The sequence below is a fragment of the Colletotrichum truncatum genome, assembly GCF_014235925.2.
Source record: "Colletotrichum truncatum strain CMES1059 chromosome Unknown Contig_0005, whole genome shotgun sequence".
NCBI lineage: Eukaryota > Fungi > Ascomycota > Sordariomycetes > Glomerellales > Glomerellaceae > Colletotrichum > Colletotrichum truncatum.
This window is the reverse complement of record NW_027222402.1, coordinates 341,398-360,118: the sequence shown is the minus strand read 5'-3', so window position 1 is coordinate 360,118 and position 18,721 is coordinate 341,398. Positions and strand designations below refer to the sequence as shown.

Here is an 18,721-nt window from a genome sequence, read left to right as displayed (position 1 = left end):
TAAACACCCCACGGAACTGGACAGGAAACATAGCAGCTTGATGTGGTGTATACTGCCAGTGTGATTCAGATTCATACAGCTTTTGTCGATCACCGATGAATGAATGCACACGCAGTTGTCAACAAAACAGCTTAACAACACCCTAACTGCCAGGGTTACTACACCAAATGTCCATACCGACGGATTCACCCGAAAGTCAGATGACGTGCAACTTTCCAGCGTTACCTGGTAGTCAGCCAGACTCCCAGGAGATATCACATGAGCATGTCAATGTCAACATCGAGGACCGCGTGCAATGTAGTATTCCAGGAAGGACAATTACCATTGCTGCTTGGTGCTTGGCACTGCACCTTTACGTCGGTCAAAACCACATAAGCTTTCGCATTATCGATGAGGATGGAAAAACCACCACTAAGAACTGTGTCATTGGGCCACAAGACACTCTCACGGATGTTGTTGCCCAGCATTCTCCTTCTTCTCAACTAGAAGCAGGTGTTTATGAGAAAGACAAAAACCAACCAAGTTCCCATCATAACACCGCAGTACAATGGGTATCGGCGGCTATCCAAGTTAACAGAAATGCCACACCGAATGGATTCAAGGCATCTCAGGCCACTCTCCCAGAAGGGATAGCAGTGGCTCTTGAAGGACCTTCAAGCAACGACAGCACGAGCAACATACGCTTGCTGTACCGCCATTCTTTCATGTCCAAGGCTGAGGCTCAAAATGTAGCTGCCACACTCAGCCATCTTATAGAGCAAATTTCAACTGCCAGCACAAAGCGTGTTACTGATATTCAGTTGAGTCAAAGAGACCAAGACCGGATAAGAAAATGGAATAGTAGACGCCTCATACAATCGGAGTGCCTACTTCACGAGGCATTCGCCAGAGTGGCCGCAGATAAGCCAGACTCGGAAGCAATAGACGCATGGGATGGACGAATGGACTTCAAGACGTTGGAAGATCAGTCGACACTATTGGGAGTTCAACTTATTAGAGAAGGCGTCATTCCTGGCTCATTAGTGCTTCTGAGTTTTGAAAAGTCAATATGGGCTGTCGTCTCATGGTTAGCAGTCCTCAAAGCCGGGGCTGCGTGCGTTTTTCTCGACCAAAGATACCCTGTCAGCCGTATACAGCAAATCATTGAAGCAACTGGCGCAACTCATGCGCTCGCATCCGCATCAGCCGCACCACAACTTAGTGACCTGGGCCTGACTATTGTCCAAGTTCCTCTCCAAACCCCTACCACCAACGGCTACCACAATGGAGACGGCAATCTTTGGCCGAGAGTGCACCCGGAGGATACAGCGGTTGTCATCTTCACTTCCGGTAGCACTGGAACTCCCAAAGGCGTGGTTTTAACGCATGCAGGCATTTTTACTACGGCACTGGACATGGCCGAGTCGTTGGATGTTGACGAAAGCTCACGAATTCTTCAATTCTCGTCGTACGCTTTCGACATGAGTGTAGCTGATATCGTCACTGGTCTACTTAGAGGTGCTTGTATTTGCATTCCGTCGGAGTCTGATCGGCTAGATCGTCTGCAAGGCTTCATGCAAGAGACTGGAGTAAACTGGGCAATGCTGACACCAACTGTGGCCCGATTGCTGAACCCCAACACGGCAAACAACCTCAAGACCCTTGTACTGGTGGGAGAGATTGTGAAAGAATCAGATATCAAGTCCTGGATCGACAACGGAGTTCGAGTGTACAACGGCTACGGTCCGGCGGAATCGACGTTCTTGGCGACGACGACTGGAAATCCAGGGGCCATTATTGGCCGTGCTAGCTCCATTGGCAGTGGTCTAAACATGAGGACTTGGATTATAGATCCTGTAAATGAGCGGCTTGTGCCTATCGGAGCTGTTGGTGAGCTCGTTATTGAAGGCCCGGCACTAGCCATAGGGTATTTGAATGACCCACGCAGGACCGCGGAGAGTTTCATTTTCAATCCGAAATGGGCGCAACTTGAGGCCCTGAGTTCAAATACAACTGAAAGAAGAAGATTCTATAAAACAGGGGATCTGGCGCGGTATTTCGCGGACGGGTCTCTGGAATGCATCGGGCGAGCGGATACTCAAGTAAAACTGGGTGGGCAACGTGTCGAGCTGACGGATATTGAGTATCACTTGCGAAAAAGCATCTCGACAACAGACTCAGTTGTGTTCTTGCCAAAACGTGGGCCTCTATCAGGACGTCTAATAGCTTTGATCAACACTGGCTCTAATGACACAACACTCAGCAATGGTCATGGGCCTATTTTGCGTGCGTGTGACGTTGACTTCATCACCAAAGCCAAGTCACAGCTCCTGCAGGCAGTAGCTGCTTATATGGTGCCATCAGTATGGCTCCAAGCCTCTTCAATGCCCTTCACTGCTACTGGAAAGCTGGATCGCGGCATGCTTTTGGGGAGATTAGAGGCAATTTCACCAAAAGATTTGAACGACCTTCTCATTCTTGAAGCCGATTCGGGCAATGAATCCACGAATGAAGCGGAAGCGTTATTGCGAGAGGTCTGCAGCGATGTTTTGAACATACCTCTGAGCAACGTGAACCTGGACCGATCTTTCTTTGCCTTGGGAGGTGACTCGATCACTGCGATGCAAGTTGTTTCTGCGATGAGAGGTGTCAACAAAACGCTGAAGGTTAGAAGCCTTCTTTCATCTTCATCATTACGAGAAACGGCTTCCAGTATCGGCGAACTGCATACACATCAGCCTGTTCCTGTAGTCCGGGTAGGCGACCGGTATGCTGTCTCACCCATACAGCAATTCTTTTTCAGCATTGCCCAGTCACCTAGCACACGGAATCACTTCCATCAAAGTATCTTTTTGAGGCTGGAAGCATGGAGAGATGCAAGCATTGTCGACAGGGCGATTGCGAGCTTGATTGAGAGGCATCCCATGTTAAGATCTCGGTTTGAGCAATCATCATCAGAACATGAATGGACACAGTATGTCACGAATGATATTAAGGAATCATACAAATTTGATTATCACTCAAGCGCCACCTCCGAAATTCAAAAGTCGCTCATGTCCAAGTCTCGGTTATCCCTATCAGCCACTCACGGCCCGCTTGTCCGCGTCAACATGTTTGAGAACGACGGGACCCAGTACTTGTTCCTCGTCGTTCATCACCTGGTTGTGGATCTTGTATCTTGGAGAATCATCATAGAAGAGCTTGAATCAGCTCTGACACAGCCGAAGCCAATTTTCAATGACTCATATCCGTTTCTTGCCTGGGTAAACCGACAAAGGGAATTTGCGAGTACCTTAGCACCAGATCATGTGCTTCCACAACATGTTCCCGCTTCAGACTTTGGATTCTGGGGCATTGAAAAGACAGATAATGTGTATGAGGACGTTCGAGAGAAGCGTTTCTCTATCAATTCACAGTCCACCAATGATGTATTGGTCAACTGTCACCATGCTCTTCAGACCGAACCAATCGACATTTTAATTTCTGCTTTACTTCTATCGTTTAGAAAAGCGTTCCCTGACAAGAAACCGCCAGCAGTTTTCACAGAGGCACATGGAAGAGAAACCTGGGATGATCAAATCGATCTATCCCGAACGATCGGCTGGTTTACCACGATATACCCCATTTACGCAAGTGAGCAAAAAAGCATTGTAGACTTGGTAATGAGAGTTAAAGACTCCAGGAAACGAAGTCCCAATAATGGTTTCAATTATTTCAGCGCCTCTTTCCTTACACCTGAGGGCCGTCAGGCCTTCAAAGATCATCTTCCAGCCGAGATTCTTTTCAACTACGAGGGTCGGTATCAGCTGCTAGAGAAAGAAGGTGCACTGCTACGCCAAGAGTCATGGACTGCTGGAGAGGCATTGGAAGACAATAGCCCGGCACTTCAACGACTCTCACTCTTCGAGATTGCTGCAAGCGTGCTCGATGACCGCTTACATTTTACCTTTGCCTGGAATTCTAGGGCAAGACATCAGAATAAGATCGAATCCTGGTTAAAGAGCTTGCCGAGTGCTATCGAGGAAATCACAGCGACACTTCATGCATCGAACCGTCAGCTCACGTTGAGTGATATTGGCCAGTTCAACCTTGATTATTCCGGTCTTGATGACCTAGCAAAGACGATAAGAGAAATTCCTGGAGTTAAAACTTTAGAAGACGTAGAGGACGTGTATCCATGTTCGCCGATGCAGGAGTCTTTGGCTCTCAGTCAATCTAGAGTTGATGGCGTATATGAGGTGGACATTCTGTGGGAGGTCACTACAGCCAGTGGCGCGATGACGGACCCAAGTCGTCTCAGAGACGCATGGGATACTATTGTCGCTCGGCATGCTGCACTCAGGACAGTCTTGATCGAGACCCCGGCGACAGTGGGGATGCTTGACCAGGTTGTTCTGAGGAAACATCACCCTCACTGCAAACAGCTGCAGGCCGAAAATGCCGATGGTGCTTTGAAGCTTTTGGCCAGTTATCCAGCCAAAAAGGGGGGGCTTGATAGTAATGAACCACCACACCGGCTGCTCATTTGCTCTACCCAAGACGGACGGACATTCGTGAGATTTGAAGTCAACCACATTGTCTTCGACGGAATGTCTCTTATCCCCCTCTTACGAGATTTATCCCTTGCTTATGAAGGAAAGCTGTCCAGAAAATGGGGGTCGCCTTATGGAAACTTTATCCGCTATATCCGAGATGAAAAACGACGGGATGAGAGTATTTCCTACTGGAAAAAATACCTTGAAGGCGCAGAAGCTTGCATCTTTCCTCCACTTCTCGATATGACCAACGGGGAAAGTGAGCAAAAGACAGCTTCAGTTCCACTTGGATTCAATCATGCAGAGCTTCATGCCAAGATTGCTGAGCTGGAAGTAACTCTTCCCGTTCTCATCCAACTGGTGTGGTCACTGGTTCTTCGTTTCTACACCAATAGTAGCCAAACAGTTACTGGCTACCTTGCCTCTGGCCGCGACGCGCCAGTTGCAGACATCGAAGGGGCAATCGGCCCCTTTATCTCCATGCTCCTTTGCTATGTAGACTTCACACAACCACAACGTCTTGTGGACTTGTTGAAAAAGATACAAGAAGATTCAATTAACAGTACAGCGCACCAGGCAAGCTCTCTGGCGGAAATACAGAACGCCATCGGCATCACTGGCGGTCCTTTGTTCAATGCGGGTATCTCTTTCATGCCGCTCTTAGACAGGCGAGCTCAGAAAGGGTCAAGTCTAGTGTTCGAGGAGAAATTTCTGAAGGATCCGACCGAAGTAATTTCTCTCCCAAATGATGGCATACGAATTGAAGCTAACAAGCACACAGTTTGAACTTGCTCTAATTGTTGAGACTGGGGAAGATACAACGCATATCTCGATTCATTATCGGACGTCCCTCGTCAGCGAGGGCCACGCTGCCAACATCGCTGCGACTGTCAATCATGTTCTCACCGAGATACTGCGAGATCCTTACCGAACCCCGGATGACATTCCGGCACTCAGCTCCCATGATCTGAAGCAGCTGTGGAACTGGAACGAAAACTGCATCGCACCAGTTGATGAATGCGTCCACCATTTCGTGGAGAGAACAATGCATGCTCATCCTAACAAGGAAGCTATCTTCAGCTGGGACGGTTCATTATCCTATCAAGAACTTGATGATCTTTCTCGGAACTTGGCTCATCATCTTAAAGGCCTTGGTATTGGGCCTGAGAAGATAGTTCCTCTTTGTTTTGAGAAGTCAAAATGGGCTGTCGTCTCCATGCTTGCAGTTTTACGAGCAGGCGGTTGTTTTGTAATGCTGGACCCGACTCACCCGGATAGTCGTGTTCTTTCAATCGCCGAAGAAGTCGAGGCGGAGGTTCTCATTTGCTCGCCATTCACTCGCCCCAAGTTCGAGGCTATCAAAGACAGGGCTCTCGTAGTAGAGTCGAACTTTGCGTACACCTTGCCGTCGAGTGACCCAAGACAATCGGTATGCCCAGAGGTAACGCCAGACAATGCCATGTATGTTGTTTTCACCTCGGGAACAACAGGCGCGCCGAAGGGTTCCATCACATCTCACAGGGCCTATTGTACCGGCTTCCGAGAGCATGCATGGGCAATCGAGGTTGGGCCCGAGTCGAGAACTCTACAGTTCTCAGCTTACAGCTTTGATGCAAGCGTCGGTGACATCCTCACTACCTTACTCGTAGGAGGATGTATCTGCATACCTTCTGAGGAGGATAGGAGCATGGAGATTGCCAATTTCATTGCCAAGAGCCGAGCAACATGGGCAGGCTGGACTCCCTCATTTGCCTCACTCGTCGACCCTGAATCCGTTCCTACTCTAACTGTTCTTTTGATGGCCGGAGAACCACTTCCTGCATCGCAAGTCGACGCTTGGGTCGACAGGTTGAAACTCCTCAACATCTACGGACCCAGCGAGTGCAGTGTAGCCTGTGTTGTCAACAAGGATGTTACGAGAGAAACTAACGCCTCGAATATTGGTCGCGGATATCGATGTGTCACCTGGGTTGTCGACGAGAACGATACAGAACGCTTGCGCCCAATTGGATCTGCTGGCGAGCTGCTTATCGAAGGCCCGATCCTAGCTCGAGGCTATCTCAAGAGACCAGAAAAGACTGCAGAAGTATTCATCGAGGCTCCATCATGGCTCAAGAACGGCCCTCATCCCCGCACTGGTCGCTTGTACAAAACAGGAGACCTTGTGAGATACAATTCTGACGGAACCATCAATTTCATTGGCCGAAAGGACACCCAGTTGAAGATCAACGGACAGAGAGTAGAAATTGGTGAGATTGAACACTCTCTTCGCAGCAGTATACCGCCAACAGCAGGCCCTATTGTTGTCGATTTGCTCAAAAGGTCCGGAGCTGGCGAACACGATCTTTTAGCCGCTTTCATCCATGTCGGCGCAGAAGATAATTCCCCTGAAGATCCAGACGACATAATCGCCACTGAGCCACAGTCTTTAGAAAGATTCCGGGATCTTGTTAAACAGATTTACGAGACGGCGTCTTCCCTCCCTCGGTACATGAGTCCTCACGTATTTATCCCCCTCAAACTACTCCCAATTACAACAGCGGGTAAACTTGATAGACGTGCTCTCCAACGAGTGACAAGTCGATTGACACGAGATGAGCTTGTGTCTTTCACATCTGAGGCGAAGGAAACCGGAAGAACACCTGAAGAACGCCAGCTTTCAGAAATGTGGAAGAAAGTCCTTCATGTCAGTTCCGTTGGAATTTACGACAACTTTTTCCGCCTCGGAGGCGATTCAATGGCAGCCATGGCGCTCCGATCGGAAGCTCGACGCGTGGGGCTTGGAGTCTCTGTGTCTGACATTTTTTCGAATCCTGTCCTCGCTGACATGGCGAAGATCATGAGCACGGTCGCAACCAGTGACATCACGGAAGTTGTCCTACCTTTTTCTTTGCTGAACGAGTATGAATCACCCACCGACTTGATTGCCGATATTGCTCATGAATGTGCCGTCCCGACAGAAGCAATCGAGGATGTGCTCCCCTGCGTCCCTATGCAAGAAGCCCTTATGGCGCTCTCGTCTCGCCAGTTTTCTGCGCAGACATACGTGCTACATGCTCCATACAAGCTTCCTGCAGATATTGACGAAGCCCGCTTTCGTGAAGCTTGGGAAAAAACATCGCATACCCACGCAGTACTCCGCAGTCGTGTGGTTCTTAGACCCCAGGGAGCGCTTCTGGTCATCATGAGAGATGACATTCATGTTGATACATATGAAGGATCTTTAGAAGAGTACCTCGCCAAGCAAAAACAAGAACTATTTGGATACGGCACACCTTTGCTTCGGTTAGGGCTCGTCAAGGAGGGAGATGATAAATATTTCGTCTTCAATGCTCACCATGCCATTTATGATGGATGGTCAACCAAACTGATCTGGGATACTGTGCTTCAGTATTACCGAGGCGAAGAGGTTGTCTCCGCGCCCCAGTTTCAAGCCCTAGTTCAAAAGCTCAGAGCGTCCCCACGCAAACCATCAGAAGACTACTGGAAACAAGGCCTGATTGATAGGCAAGGCGTATCATTCCCATCAGTTCCCGCGTCTCACAAGCCTGTTGCTCGCTCTGGAACAGCGTTTAAATTTCCGCTACATAGCGCTTCGATCTCTAACCGGAGTGTCACGGCAGCAACTCTGATCAACGCTGCCTGGGCAATTGTCAACGCTCAATACTCTTCAGACTCGACAGCTACATATGGATGCACTTTATCCGGCCGAGACTTCCCTCTTTCTGGCATTGAACAGCTTGTTGGTCCTACAATTGTTACTGTCCCTAGACAATTCGCGGTTGACCAAGACCAACCTCTGGTCGATTTCCTCAGTCATGTGCAAAAGGTTTCTATTGAGAGCATTCCCCATCAGTACCTTGGGCTGTCGGAGATCAAAGCTGTCAGCTCTGCAGCTCAAGAGGCTTATGACTTTACGTCTCTCATGGTAGTTCATCCGGATGCAGCCCTTCGGCTGCCCTTCGAAGACATCAACATCAAGCCGGTACCTCTTGATACAGCAGAGTACCATACTTATCCTCTGGCAGTTGAGTTTCTCCCTGTCGGCGAAGAACTCACAGTTGACGTCAGATTCGACCCAGACTGCATAGATTTGGAGATGGTAAATATTGTTATGCGCCACTTCAATCATGTTCTCCAGGGTATCTGTAATGCCACTGCCACAGCTGCAGTTGCTAGCGTTATGGCTGTTGCGCCAAATGATTTAAGTCTCATGTCGAACTGGAACAGCAGTGTCAAACCTGTTGAAGCTTGTGTCCATCACCTCATCGATCAAATGGTCCAAAAACAACCGGATCGTCCGGCGGTCGTCTCACACGATGCTTCGCTTTCCTATGCTGAGCTAGACCTCTGGGCAAATCAGTTAGCTGGTGACATTATTGGCACTAAATTGGTCAAGCCAGGCGACTTTGTTGGGCTATGCCTGGACAAGTCCGCCCGGGCGGTCCCTGCAATGATCGCTGTTTTGAAAGCTGGCGGTGCCTTTTTACCTCTCAACCCGGATCATCCACCAGCACGTCTACAAGCACTCCTGGAAGAAGCAAATGCCAAACTTGTGCTTGCCTCACCCAGTAGGGCTGCTTCTCTGACAGACAGCATACCGTGCAAAATACTGTCGGTGGAAGATTTTGATCCTTCTCAAGCTGCTGAAGCCCCCAAAGCGATTGAAGTCTCTCCTGAGCATGCGGCCTATCTGCTATTTACCTCTGGTAGCACAGGCAAACCGAAGGGAGTCGTTATTGAGCATCGAGCGTGGGCCTCCGCAATAAATGCTCAATCCACTTACTTTGGATTTGGACCTGAGATACGAATGCTGCAGTTCAGCAGCTACACGTTCGATGCTATGATCTTCGAGATTTTCATCACTCTCACCTCGGGTGGCTGCGTTTGTGCGCCTTCGGAGTCTGAAAAGATGAATGATCTCAGCGGATACATCACAAGGCAGGAAGTCAATACTCTCATCTCAACACCCTCCGTCACCAGACTCATTGTCCCGGCTAGGGTGCCTACTCTCAAACTCGTCATGGTTGGTGGCGAGCCCCTAGCACCTTCAGATATTGAAGCATGGCTAAGTCAGCCTGGTGTTTCGTTTGCCAACGTTTATGGGCCAACAGAGGCGTGCGTGATGGCTACAGGTCGAAAGGTTGTCGCATCAGACAGCAGTTCCAACATCGGTGTCCCCATTGGAACAGCGGCATGGGTAGTTAGCCCTCTTACACGAACCTTGGCACCTATCGGAGCTGTCGGAGAACTGTGTATCGAAGGGCCAACACTAGCCAGAGGCTACCTGGGCGATACAGAAAAAACCAATGCATCCTTCGAAAAGAATCCTTCGTATCTCCCCACGGGCTCAAATCGGCGGGTTTACCACACCGGCGATCTGGTACGGTACAACGCTGACGGTACCCTGACTTTTGTGGGAAGGCGAGATGGCCAAGTTAAACTCAGAGGCCAGCGTATCGAAGTTGGTGAGATTGAAGAAAACATTAGAAAATTCATGTCAGCGAACACGTCTTTCAAACACGTTGGTGTGGAGTTGTCCGATTCTACAGATGCTCGCAATCAACCATATCTCGCAGCTCTCTTGGTTATGGACATCAAGTACGACACTAAGGTTTCCGACATCGGTTGTGCTTCAATGATGGATCCCAAGAACTCGACTATGCTGGAAACAGCCGTAAACCTTCAACAGCAGCTTCGTAACGTCCTACCAGAGTACATGGTTCCCTCTGCATATGTTGCTGTTGAGCGGCTTCCCACAACCGCATCTAGCAAACGAGACCGCGTCTTCGTTAAGGCATGTCTTTGGGCTTTGTCTGCCGATGGAAGTTTGTTTCCCGTAACTGGAAACAAAGACAAGCAAGCCGAACTCTTCGGAAACGAGAAGCTCCTACAAGAATGGTGGTCAAAGATTCTGAACATTGAGTCCGAAACTATCAGTGCTGGGGATCATTTCTTTGCTCTAGGTGGTAACTCAATCACGGCCATCCGACTTGCTGGTCTAGCTCGGTCATCTAAGTATCAGTTGATGTTTGAAGACATCTTCTCATTCCCTGTTCTTTCCCAAATGGCCACTCGCATTACCGTCGGCAGTGAAAGGGAAAGGCCGCTGGCTAAAGCTTTTGAGTTAATGTCATCAGAGCAAATTGACTCGATAACACGGGATGTGCTCCCACTCTACAACATCAGCAAAGACGATGTAGAAGACATGTACCCATGCACCCCTCTCCAAGAAGGGCTTATGGCAGTAACAGCGCGAAATCTTGGCGCGTACATTTCGGCAGATACCATTGACATATCGGAGGCAGAATTGCCACGGCTCCAGCAAGCATGGAACCTTGCATTCCAGAAATTCGAGCTGCTCCGAACCAGAATTGTGCTGAGCCACGAATATGGGTCATTGCAAGTTGTTGTCCGGCAGCAGCCTGTCTGGCATGAAGCCACAGACGTCGAGAGTTTTGTCCACTCCGTTCAAAAGTTGCACGGATATGGAAAGCCTATGGTTCACCTTGCAGTTGTTCCGACTTCCAAACCTGGGACAGTTAGAGTTGTGTTCAGCTCACACCATTCAGTGTACGATGGCTGGTCTCTGGGTTTGGTTCGCCAATTTCTTGAGATGCAGATGGTGGGAGCCCTTGACGAGCCGGAAGAACTTCAGACAGTTCCCTTCAGAATGTTCATTCACCACCTCATGGACCTACATCTCGAAGAAGCGGAAACATACTGGAAAAATAAAATGGCAGGACTCGATGCGTCGCCGTTTCCTCGAGGGCCACATGACTCCAAGCACCAGCCGCTGGCAACTGACTTCCTAGAACAAACTATTCCTCTCCCTAAGATCCAAAATCACGAGTCTTTTGCAACGATAGCCACCATCGTGCGAGCCGCGTGGTCTTTGACAGTTTCTCATTATACCGCGAATCCCGACACTGTCTTTGGAGCGATCGTGACAGGAAGAGAAACCACGGATGTCGCGGATATTGAGAAGATCGCCGGACCTACCATTGCGACGGTGCCAACACGTATCAAGATCGACTACAATTCAAACGTTTCCGACTTCCTGGCAGTTGTGCAACGGGACGCCGTTACCGAGTCGCGTTTCTGTCAGCTTGGTCTTCAAGGCATCGCACGAATTGGTCAAGAATGCCACAAAAGCTGCGAATTCGGCAGTATTCTCGTTGTTCAGCCTCCAGTCAGCAGCGGTACCGGGAAGGTACCTCAGCTGAGACAAGGACCCGTAGCATCGCCAAACTTCTTCCCCCAAGCAATGGTTCTTGATTGTCAGACGTCAGAGAACAATGCAGATGTGGCGGTGACACTAAGCTACGATCCAAAAATCGTTGAGAGTTCCCATGCCGCCTTTGTTCTCTCTACCTTTTCAACGTTACTGCGTAACTTAATCGCCGCTTCGCCGAGCAGCTTGTTACGTGACGTAGACGCACTCTCGAAGGAACATGCATCAGAGGTCAACACAATGACGCGCAAGAAAGAACCAAACGTTATTGATGTTTGCACTCATCACCTTGTTCAGCAACAGGTTTTAGCTCATCCTGCAAACACCGCTATCGATTCTTGGGATGGCACTATGAGCTATTCTGAACTTGACATTACCTCCTCTCTGCTAGCACAAGATCTTCAAAAGTTCGGTATTGGGCCTGAACAGGCAGTACCATTCATGTTCGAAAACTCCAAATGGGCTATTGTCTCGATGCTTGCAGTTTGGAAGGCAGGCGGATACTTCGTGCCCTTGGACCCCAAGACCCCGAACCAGAGACTGCAACACCTCATCCAGGCAAGTGACGCAACGATGATTTTGACGTCAACTCAATACAGCGACAGATGCGCGGAACTTCACTGTAAGCCAATCGTGGTTAGTGAAGACACCCTCCCGGTGCACTCTAACACTATTCCGCCGAAACCTGAATCCGTAGCCAATCCTTCTAACTCGGCATACGTTCTGTTCACCTCGGGTACAACGGGCATTCCAAAAGGCGTCGTGATCGAGCACAAAGCGCTATCATCGTCAATTACCGCGCTAGGCAAATACATGGGCATGAAAAGGGAATCAAGAGTGCTACGTTTCTGCGCCTTCACCTTCGACGCCATGCTTCTGGATACCTTTGGCACCCTCATTAACGGCGGTTGCGTTTGTGTTCCCTCTGAACACCAAAAGATGAACGACTTGGCGGGCTTCATACGAGACTACCAGGTTAACACAACCTGGTTCACTACATCTCTATCCAGAATAATCGACCCCGATTCCGTTCCAACTCTGACAACGGTTGCAATGGGCGGCGAGGCAGTATTGCAGAGTGACGTTGACCGTTGGGCTTCAAAGGTTAGACTAGTTTCAGGCTATGGGCCTACGGAGACTTGCATCATCACCCTCATGGGAGAGTTGACCCCAGCGACACCCCCCAACACCATCGGATGGCCGGTAGTCAGCCGATCTTGGGTTGTCAACCCCCTCAAGACATCGGAACTAGCGCCCATTGGTGGTGTCGGAGAACTTTACGTCGAAGGCTCCAGTGTGGCACGAGGATATCTCAAGAACGACGAAGCTACTAAACTGGCCTTCGTTAAACCTCCAAACTGGCTTGTCGGGGCAACGCCAAATACACGAGTTTACCGAACGGGTGATTTTGTGTATTACAATCCTGACGGAACCTTGAGCTTTTTCGCCCGTAAAGATTCCCAAGTCAAGATTCGTGGTCAAAGAGTTGAACTGTCCGAAATCGAAGAAGCAATTCGCAAGCAGATTCCAAACTGGCTGACCGTCGCTGTAGATGTGTTTAGGCCGGGAGAGCAAGGTCAGCAGATACTCGCTGCCATCTTCGGGACTGGGGAGAGCTTTGAGCAGCCAGCGAGTAACAAGCATCCCAGTGCAAAACTCGTCGAATTCATGAGAAACCTCTCAAAAGACCTCAAGCACCATTTGGCAGAAACCCTCCCTGGCCACATGATCCCCGACGCCTATCTTCCACTGCAACGATTGCCCGTTCAAACTTCTGGCAAACTTGACCGTCGGGTTTTGCAAGTCATGGTAAATTCAATGACCTTCAAATCAATAGCTGCATTCGCCAGTCCCGACGAGGGTCAAGAAAAGCCAAATACCCCAAGCGAAATTGTGTTGGCCAACTTATGGTCCACCGCACTGAAGTTGTCGAACGGAACTTCAATAACTACATCTGACAACTTCTTCAGCCTCGGTGGAGATTCAATTATGGCGATGAAGCTTGTCGCACTCCTAAGGGCAGAAGGTTACTCTCTCGCTGTAGCCCAAATCTTTTCCAACCCGACATTGTCTGGAATGGCCTCTAAAATGCAGCCAACAACCTCTGATGGCCACAAGCCACGCCCTACGCATTTAAGCCTACCTGTTTCAGTTGTGGATGATGTCTTGAGATCCAAGGTCGCCACTAGCCACAACTTTAAACTTTCTCGGGTCGAAGATGTTTACCCCTGCACATACATGCAAAAATCATTCATGGAGGATTCTATTCAGGTTCCAGGGGCGCAAGTGGTGCAGTTCATATTCGCCCTTGACTCTGGTGTCGATTTGTCGCGACTACACACTGCTGTCGACCGCTGCGTTCGTGACTTTCCCATCCTCCGAACGCGACTCGTGCGAAAGTCAGGCCAACTTTACCAGGTCGTCCTCTCTGACAAGATTGTTTGGAAAGAAGTTACTGCGGATAGTCTCAGCAAAGTCCTTGCAGAGGACAAGCTCATTCCTACCGGTCTAGGTGATGCTCTTACGAGAATTTCGATCGTGCACGAAACTGGGAAGCCGGGTGCCCACCTAATATGGACCCTCCATCACTCTCTCTACGATGCGTGGTCTCTGAGGTTACTACTGGACGCCGTTGATATGGCTTACAAGAACCAAACCTCCGGGAAGCCGCCACAGATGCCGTTCAAAAGTCTGGTGGAATATGTTGGAAGTAGAGACAGGGCCAAGGACCGTTCGTTCTGGGCATCATACCTGGCTGGGGCCGGAACCTCCCCATTGTTCGGCTACATATTCCTTCGCAATCCTGTCAAGGACATGCGTGCAGACTATCAGCTGCCGCTGCCACGAAAAGTTCATGGAACAACACTGACAGCCACAATTGCAGCTGCATGGGTTCAAGTGATTGGCGATCTCACAAAATCTCAAGACGTCACGATTGGCTATCTCGTTACTGGCAGAGCTGCCTCTCTGCCAGGCATTCAAGATTGTGTAGGACCAGCTATTTCCAAGGTGCCTTTGCGAGTTCGGCTGGGGAGCGGAGACAACACGGCCATCGTCTCAGAGAAAGTCCAAGCCGAGCTCAGCCGTCTCATGCCCTACGAACTCTCTGGGTTGGAAGTGGTCAAGGCTTCTAGCCAGGACGCAACTGATGCTTGCCGGTTTCCGCTTGACCTGACAGTCCATCCAACGGGTACCCTAGCCTTTGCAGGCGAGGGTATTGGCATGCGATTCGTGGGAGGTGAGGTTGCAGCGGCTCCCCCAGGCGGTTTTGCTGTTGAGTGCGCTATTAAGGAAGACGGGATGGAGGTTGCTGTTTTCTGGGATAAGAGAGCTGGCAGGAAAGAGCACATTGATGAGCTTTTGAAGAGCTTTGAAGGAATTCTTGTGAAGCCACAGCTGAAGAATTAACTATAAGACTCTCAAGACTGATATCATGACTTAAAAGGGTTCGTCATTCAGGTCACTTAAGGGATGCTCTTAATACCTCTACTTACCTATATGTCTACGTAGTTTATCGAGGGGATCCTGAACTAAATTTCATTCGGCTTTAACTTGAATTATGTAGCCACTGTCAACCTGTTTGATATGACTCAATCTTGTCTCTCTAACACGATTATATGGCCACTAAAAATCAACAGTCGTACCAAAAGCCTCTTGTTTAATTATTTGTATATAAATCAGCTAATGCGTTAAAGAATTAAATTTGAAATTCGCTAACACCAATACTCGGGCGCTCGTGCTGCCACCTACTAAAAGGACGGCTACATATGCATATCCGAATTGGTTCTCAGTCTTGCCCTGTAGCTAGAAATGGTGAGAAAACGGTTATCCCATCGAGTGCTGACTGGTAACAGACAAACCTACACCATCCTGAAGCACGTATTTCTCCAAATTTTGTCTTGGTAATTGGTTACATCACAGGGATACATGTACGGGTGTAGGAAGAAGTTGGATCTCTTCACAGGTGTGGTGAATGCTATTCTTCTGGGACGGACTTGAGACAGCGGTATGGGCAGGTTGAAGTGACGTATTCCTTCCTGCTGTCCACCGCGTGGGTCGTTGAGGTCGCCTACCCCCTTGGGATTGCGCGCCATTGTCAAACGCCACGGACTGGCAATAGCAATACGCGCCATTGGAGAAGTAGCCACACTTCTACTGACACCTATGTTCGATTCCACTTTTGGCTAGCTGCCTGAACCTCAAGTGTACACATATGCATGGTGCTTGGCGTGCGGGTATCTGATTTGCTAGAGCCCCCGCAGCTTGCTATTTTCCCTGAACCCCGCCACGGGTGAGGCAGAATCAAACAGCACTACTGCTTAATGGTTGTGCATGTAACAGGTAGCAACTGAAGCAAAAGAGGATTTCGCCCAATGTGCAAGTACTTGAAGCAGCCACAAAACAACTCTTTTGCGGCTATCGGTGCCCAAATTGGCCCGGAAGTTGTTAAAAAGCTGGCTGACCTAATCCACCGGGGACCTTGACTAGGTAAGTAGTGGTTCTCAGATATATCATCCAAGCAATTCCCACGAAATCCAATATTTATCAACAGCTCATTTGCGTCTTCGTTACTTACATCCTTCTGTCTTGCTCCTTGCCTTTCTGCGTAGACATGTCGCTATCTACGGAAGTTATCGTGGCTATTCTCATTGGCGTTCCAAGCCTTGTCGTGGCTGTTTTTTCATTTATACTCGCATTTATGGCGATGCGAAGCCGGGGCCCGGCCAACGCAGACGACGTTGAACGGCAGGGAGATGTATACCCTCACTCTCTCACTCACGCACACGCATATACCGATGCAGACTGTCAGCATCGCCAATCTCGAACTTATTATATGCGGTTGTCAACCTAAAGAGTTTATGCTGGTAGAGACTCCTTAGACTCTCCGAGGCAATTGCATCACAGCCGTTTGCCTACGCCGGACCGTCGGTGTCCACTACGCTAGCGGCCGGCCCCACCACGACAGAGACACATGGGGAACCCTAACATCTAATTCAGCGTGTCAGCTAGTGTGCAGGGACGCCTTGCCTGGGTCATCAGTGTACTCTTGTACACCGTCAAGTCTTGCTTGAACATTGCACCTCCATCAATCATTTCACCTCAGGTCAGCACCTTCGTTACTGGATGCAAAAATCAATACAACCGTAAATAGCCAAAGCTACGCATTCAGACCCATGCGTTCTTGCCCCGTTCACCTCCTTCCTAGCCGCCGCTGAGTTACTTACTTGAGTCGCTTCCTCACCCCTCACCAACACCGGGCTTCTTGCGGAGAATAGTGTCGCATTCTCCATCCCCGTCTTAAGCCTCCCGCAAATCTCGGGACGTCCCGTCCAATCCGACCCAGGCCCCTAGCGCACAGACATTGCCGACGCCAACAGCTACCACCGATATTATCCCTAATCATCCTGGGCCAAACACATTTTGCATGATCTCATGAGCGGCGGTATGAGATGGGGGGTTTGGGACATGAGTAGATTGGTTGAGGAAGCAGCTGCGAGCGTCTCTATTTTTTTTCTTTTTTCTTTTTAAAACTGAATAGAGTGTGGTGTTACCTAGTATATCCCCCACCGGTTTGTAGTGTATGTACCTCAAAAATTAGTAAGGGCTTACCTATTTCGGCTTGGATCTTGGTCTTAGTATATTGTCGAGTCCACTGTCTATAGCAACCTCGACGCATGCCTATGATTAGTGATCATTCGGGCTATGAAACCAAGAATATCGCCCTCGTTTGTATCTTTTCCGTACTCTCGAGCCAAGCTACAACAACGGCCGTGAGTGCTCTCAGATCGTTGAAATCTGTAATCATTTTTCTTCGACATTTCCGGCCGCCTTTTCATTCTTGTAATCACTGACGAACTGTATTCGGTCATTGAAACTATCTAGTTACGGTGTAAATCATTTTGAGGAGTTGTGCGGCTTCAGACCTCTCGATTAGCAAAGAACTTACAGCATCTGTTCTGCCTCTTACGAATGTGACAATAGTGTCAATGCTCACCGATTACACCGAAGAATGTGTTTACATAATCCCTCTGAAATGCACAATGCCAACAGCCTAGGTTAGTACATGCATTTCTACGCATTCCAAGTCTTTTCAACATCAAGCCACTGTTTAATATACCAAACCGTCTGATTGAAGAGTGCATAATCCGTCACGCAGTCAAATTGATCTGTTCCGAAGTATCCAAATTAAAGGAAATACAATACAAAAGACTGAGAGCTGAGTAAGAGGGTAAAATGAAGAAGGAGAAAAAGGCGACTGGTGGAAGATGCGGTGAGCGAGGGTGCATAGACGTGGGCTAAGAGCCGAGCTATCCGGCCTCGCTGTCCCAGGCGTAGCCTTGAGTATCCTAGTGACAAAAACCAACACATGGACTTTAAGTCGCCGGGTACCTGTTGGCTAGGTCGTGGAGAAAGCAAAGAAAGCTGGGCAAGATATAAGCAAAACCGGTATACGCCAAGCTTTGCAGTAAGTGAGTGGGTAAATGAATGGAGTGCCGCGCAGTACACTATGACACTAACCCTGGCACCAGGCTTGGTAACAATAAGAACGGCATAGCGACAACCCCGTCATCCTGTCATAGAGATCTCGGGTCTATGGGGCTGGGATGACACGTGCACTTCTCGGTATATACGATCACTTTTTCTAAACTGCATCTTCCAAATTTATCCGAAATTTGATCTGGGAAGCAAAATGATTTAGGTTGCGGTCGGCTCAAGTAAAATACGGACCACGGTTCGAAGGATACAAAGCGGGGGCTAATCTTTATGTAGGTTAGTTATGAAAATAGCTGAAGTGCACATGTGCACCACCAGCGCTCTAGATCTAGAGTCCAGTGGCGTATGATGGAACAGAATTATTCTCTATTTGTTTACGAAAAAAAACTGTTAGCTGTTGGCTAATATTATGGGAAATTATTGTAAACCTTTGAAGCATGCTTCAGCAAGTTGAATATCTACGCTAAAACACACCCAT

General features: G+C 49.0%; 1 protein-coding gene across 1 annotated transcript; it reads left to right on the top strand.

The window, feature by feature from the left end:
• Positions 1 to 704: 704 nt before the first annotated feature.
• CTRU02_208093 (nonribosomal peptide) lies at positions 705 to 15,156 on the top strand (the record flags this gene model as incomplete). Its single annotated transcript, XM_036729147.2, has 2 exons — positions 705 to 5,243; positions 5,296 to 15,156. The coding sequence occupies 2 exons, from the start codon at positions 705 to 707 to the stop codon at positions 15,154 to 15,156; spliced, it is 14,400 nt and encodes a 4,799-aa protein (XP_036578979.2).
• Between the last annotated feature and the right edge of the window lie 3,565 nt (positions 15,157 to 18,721).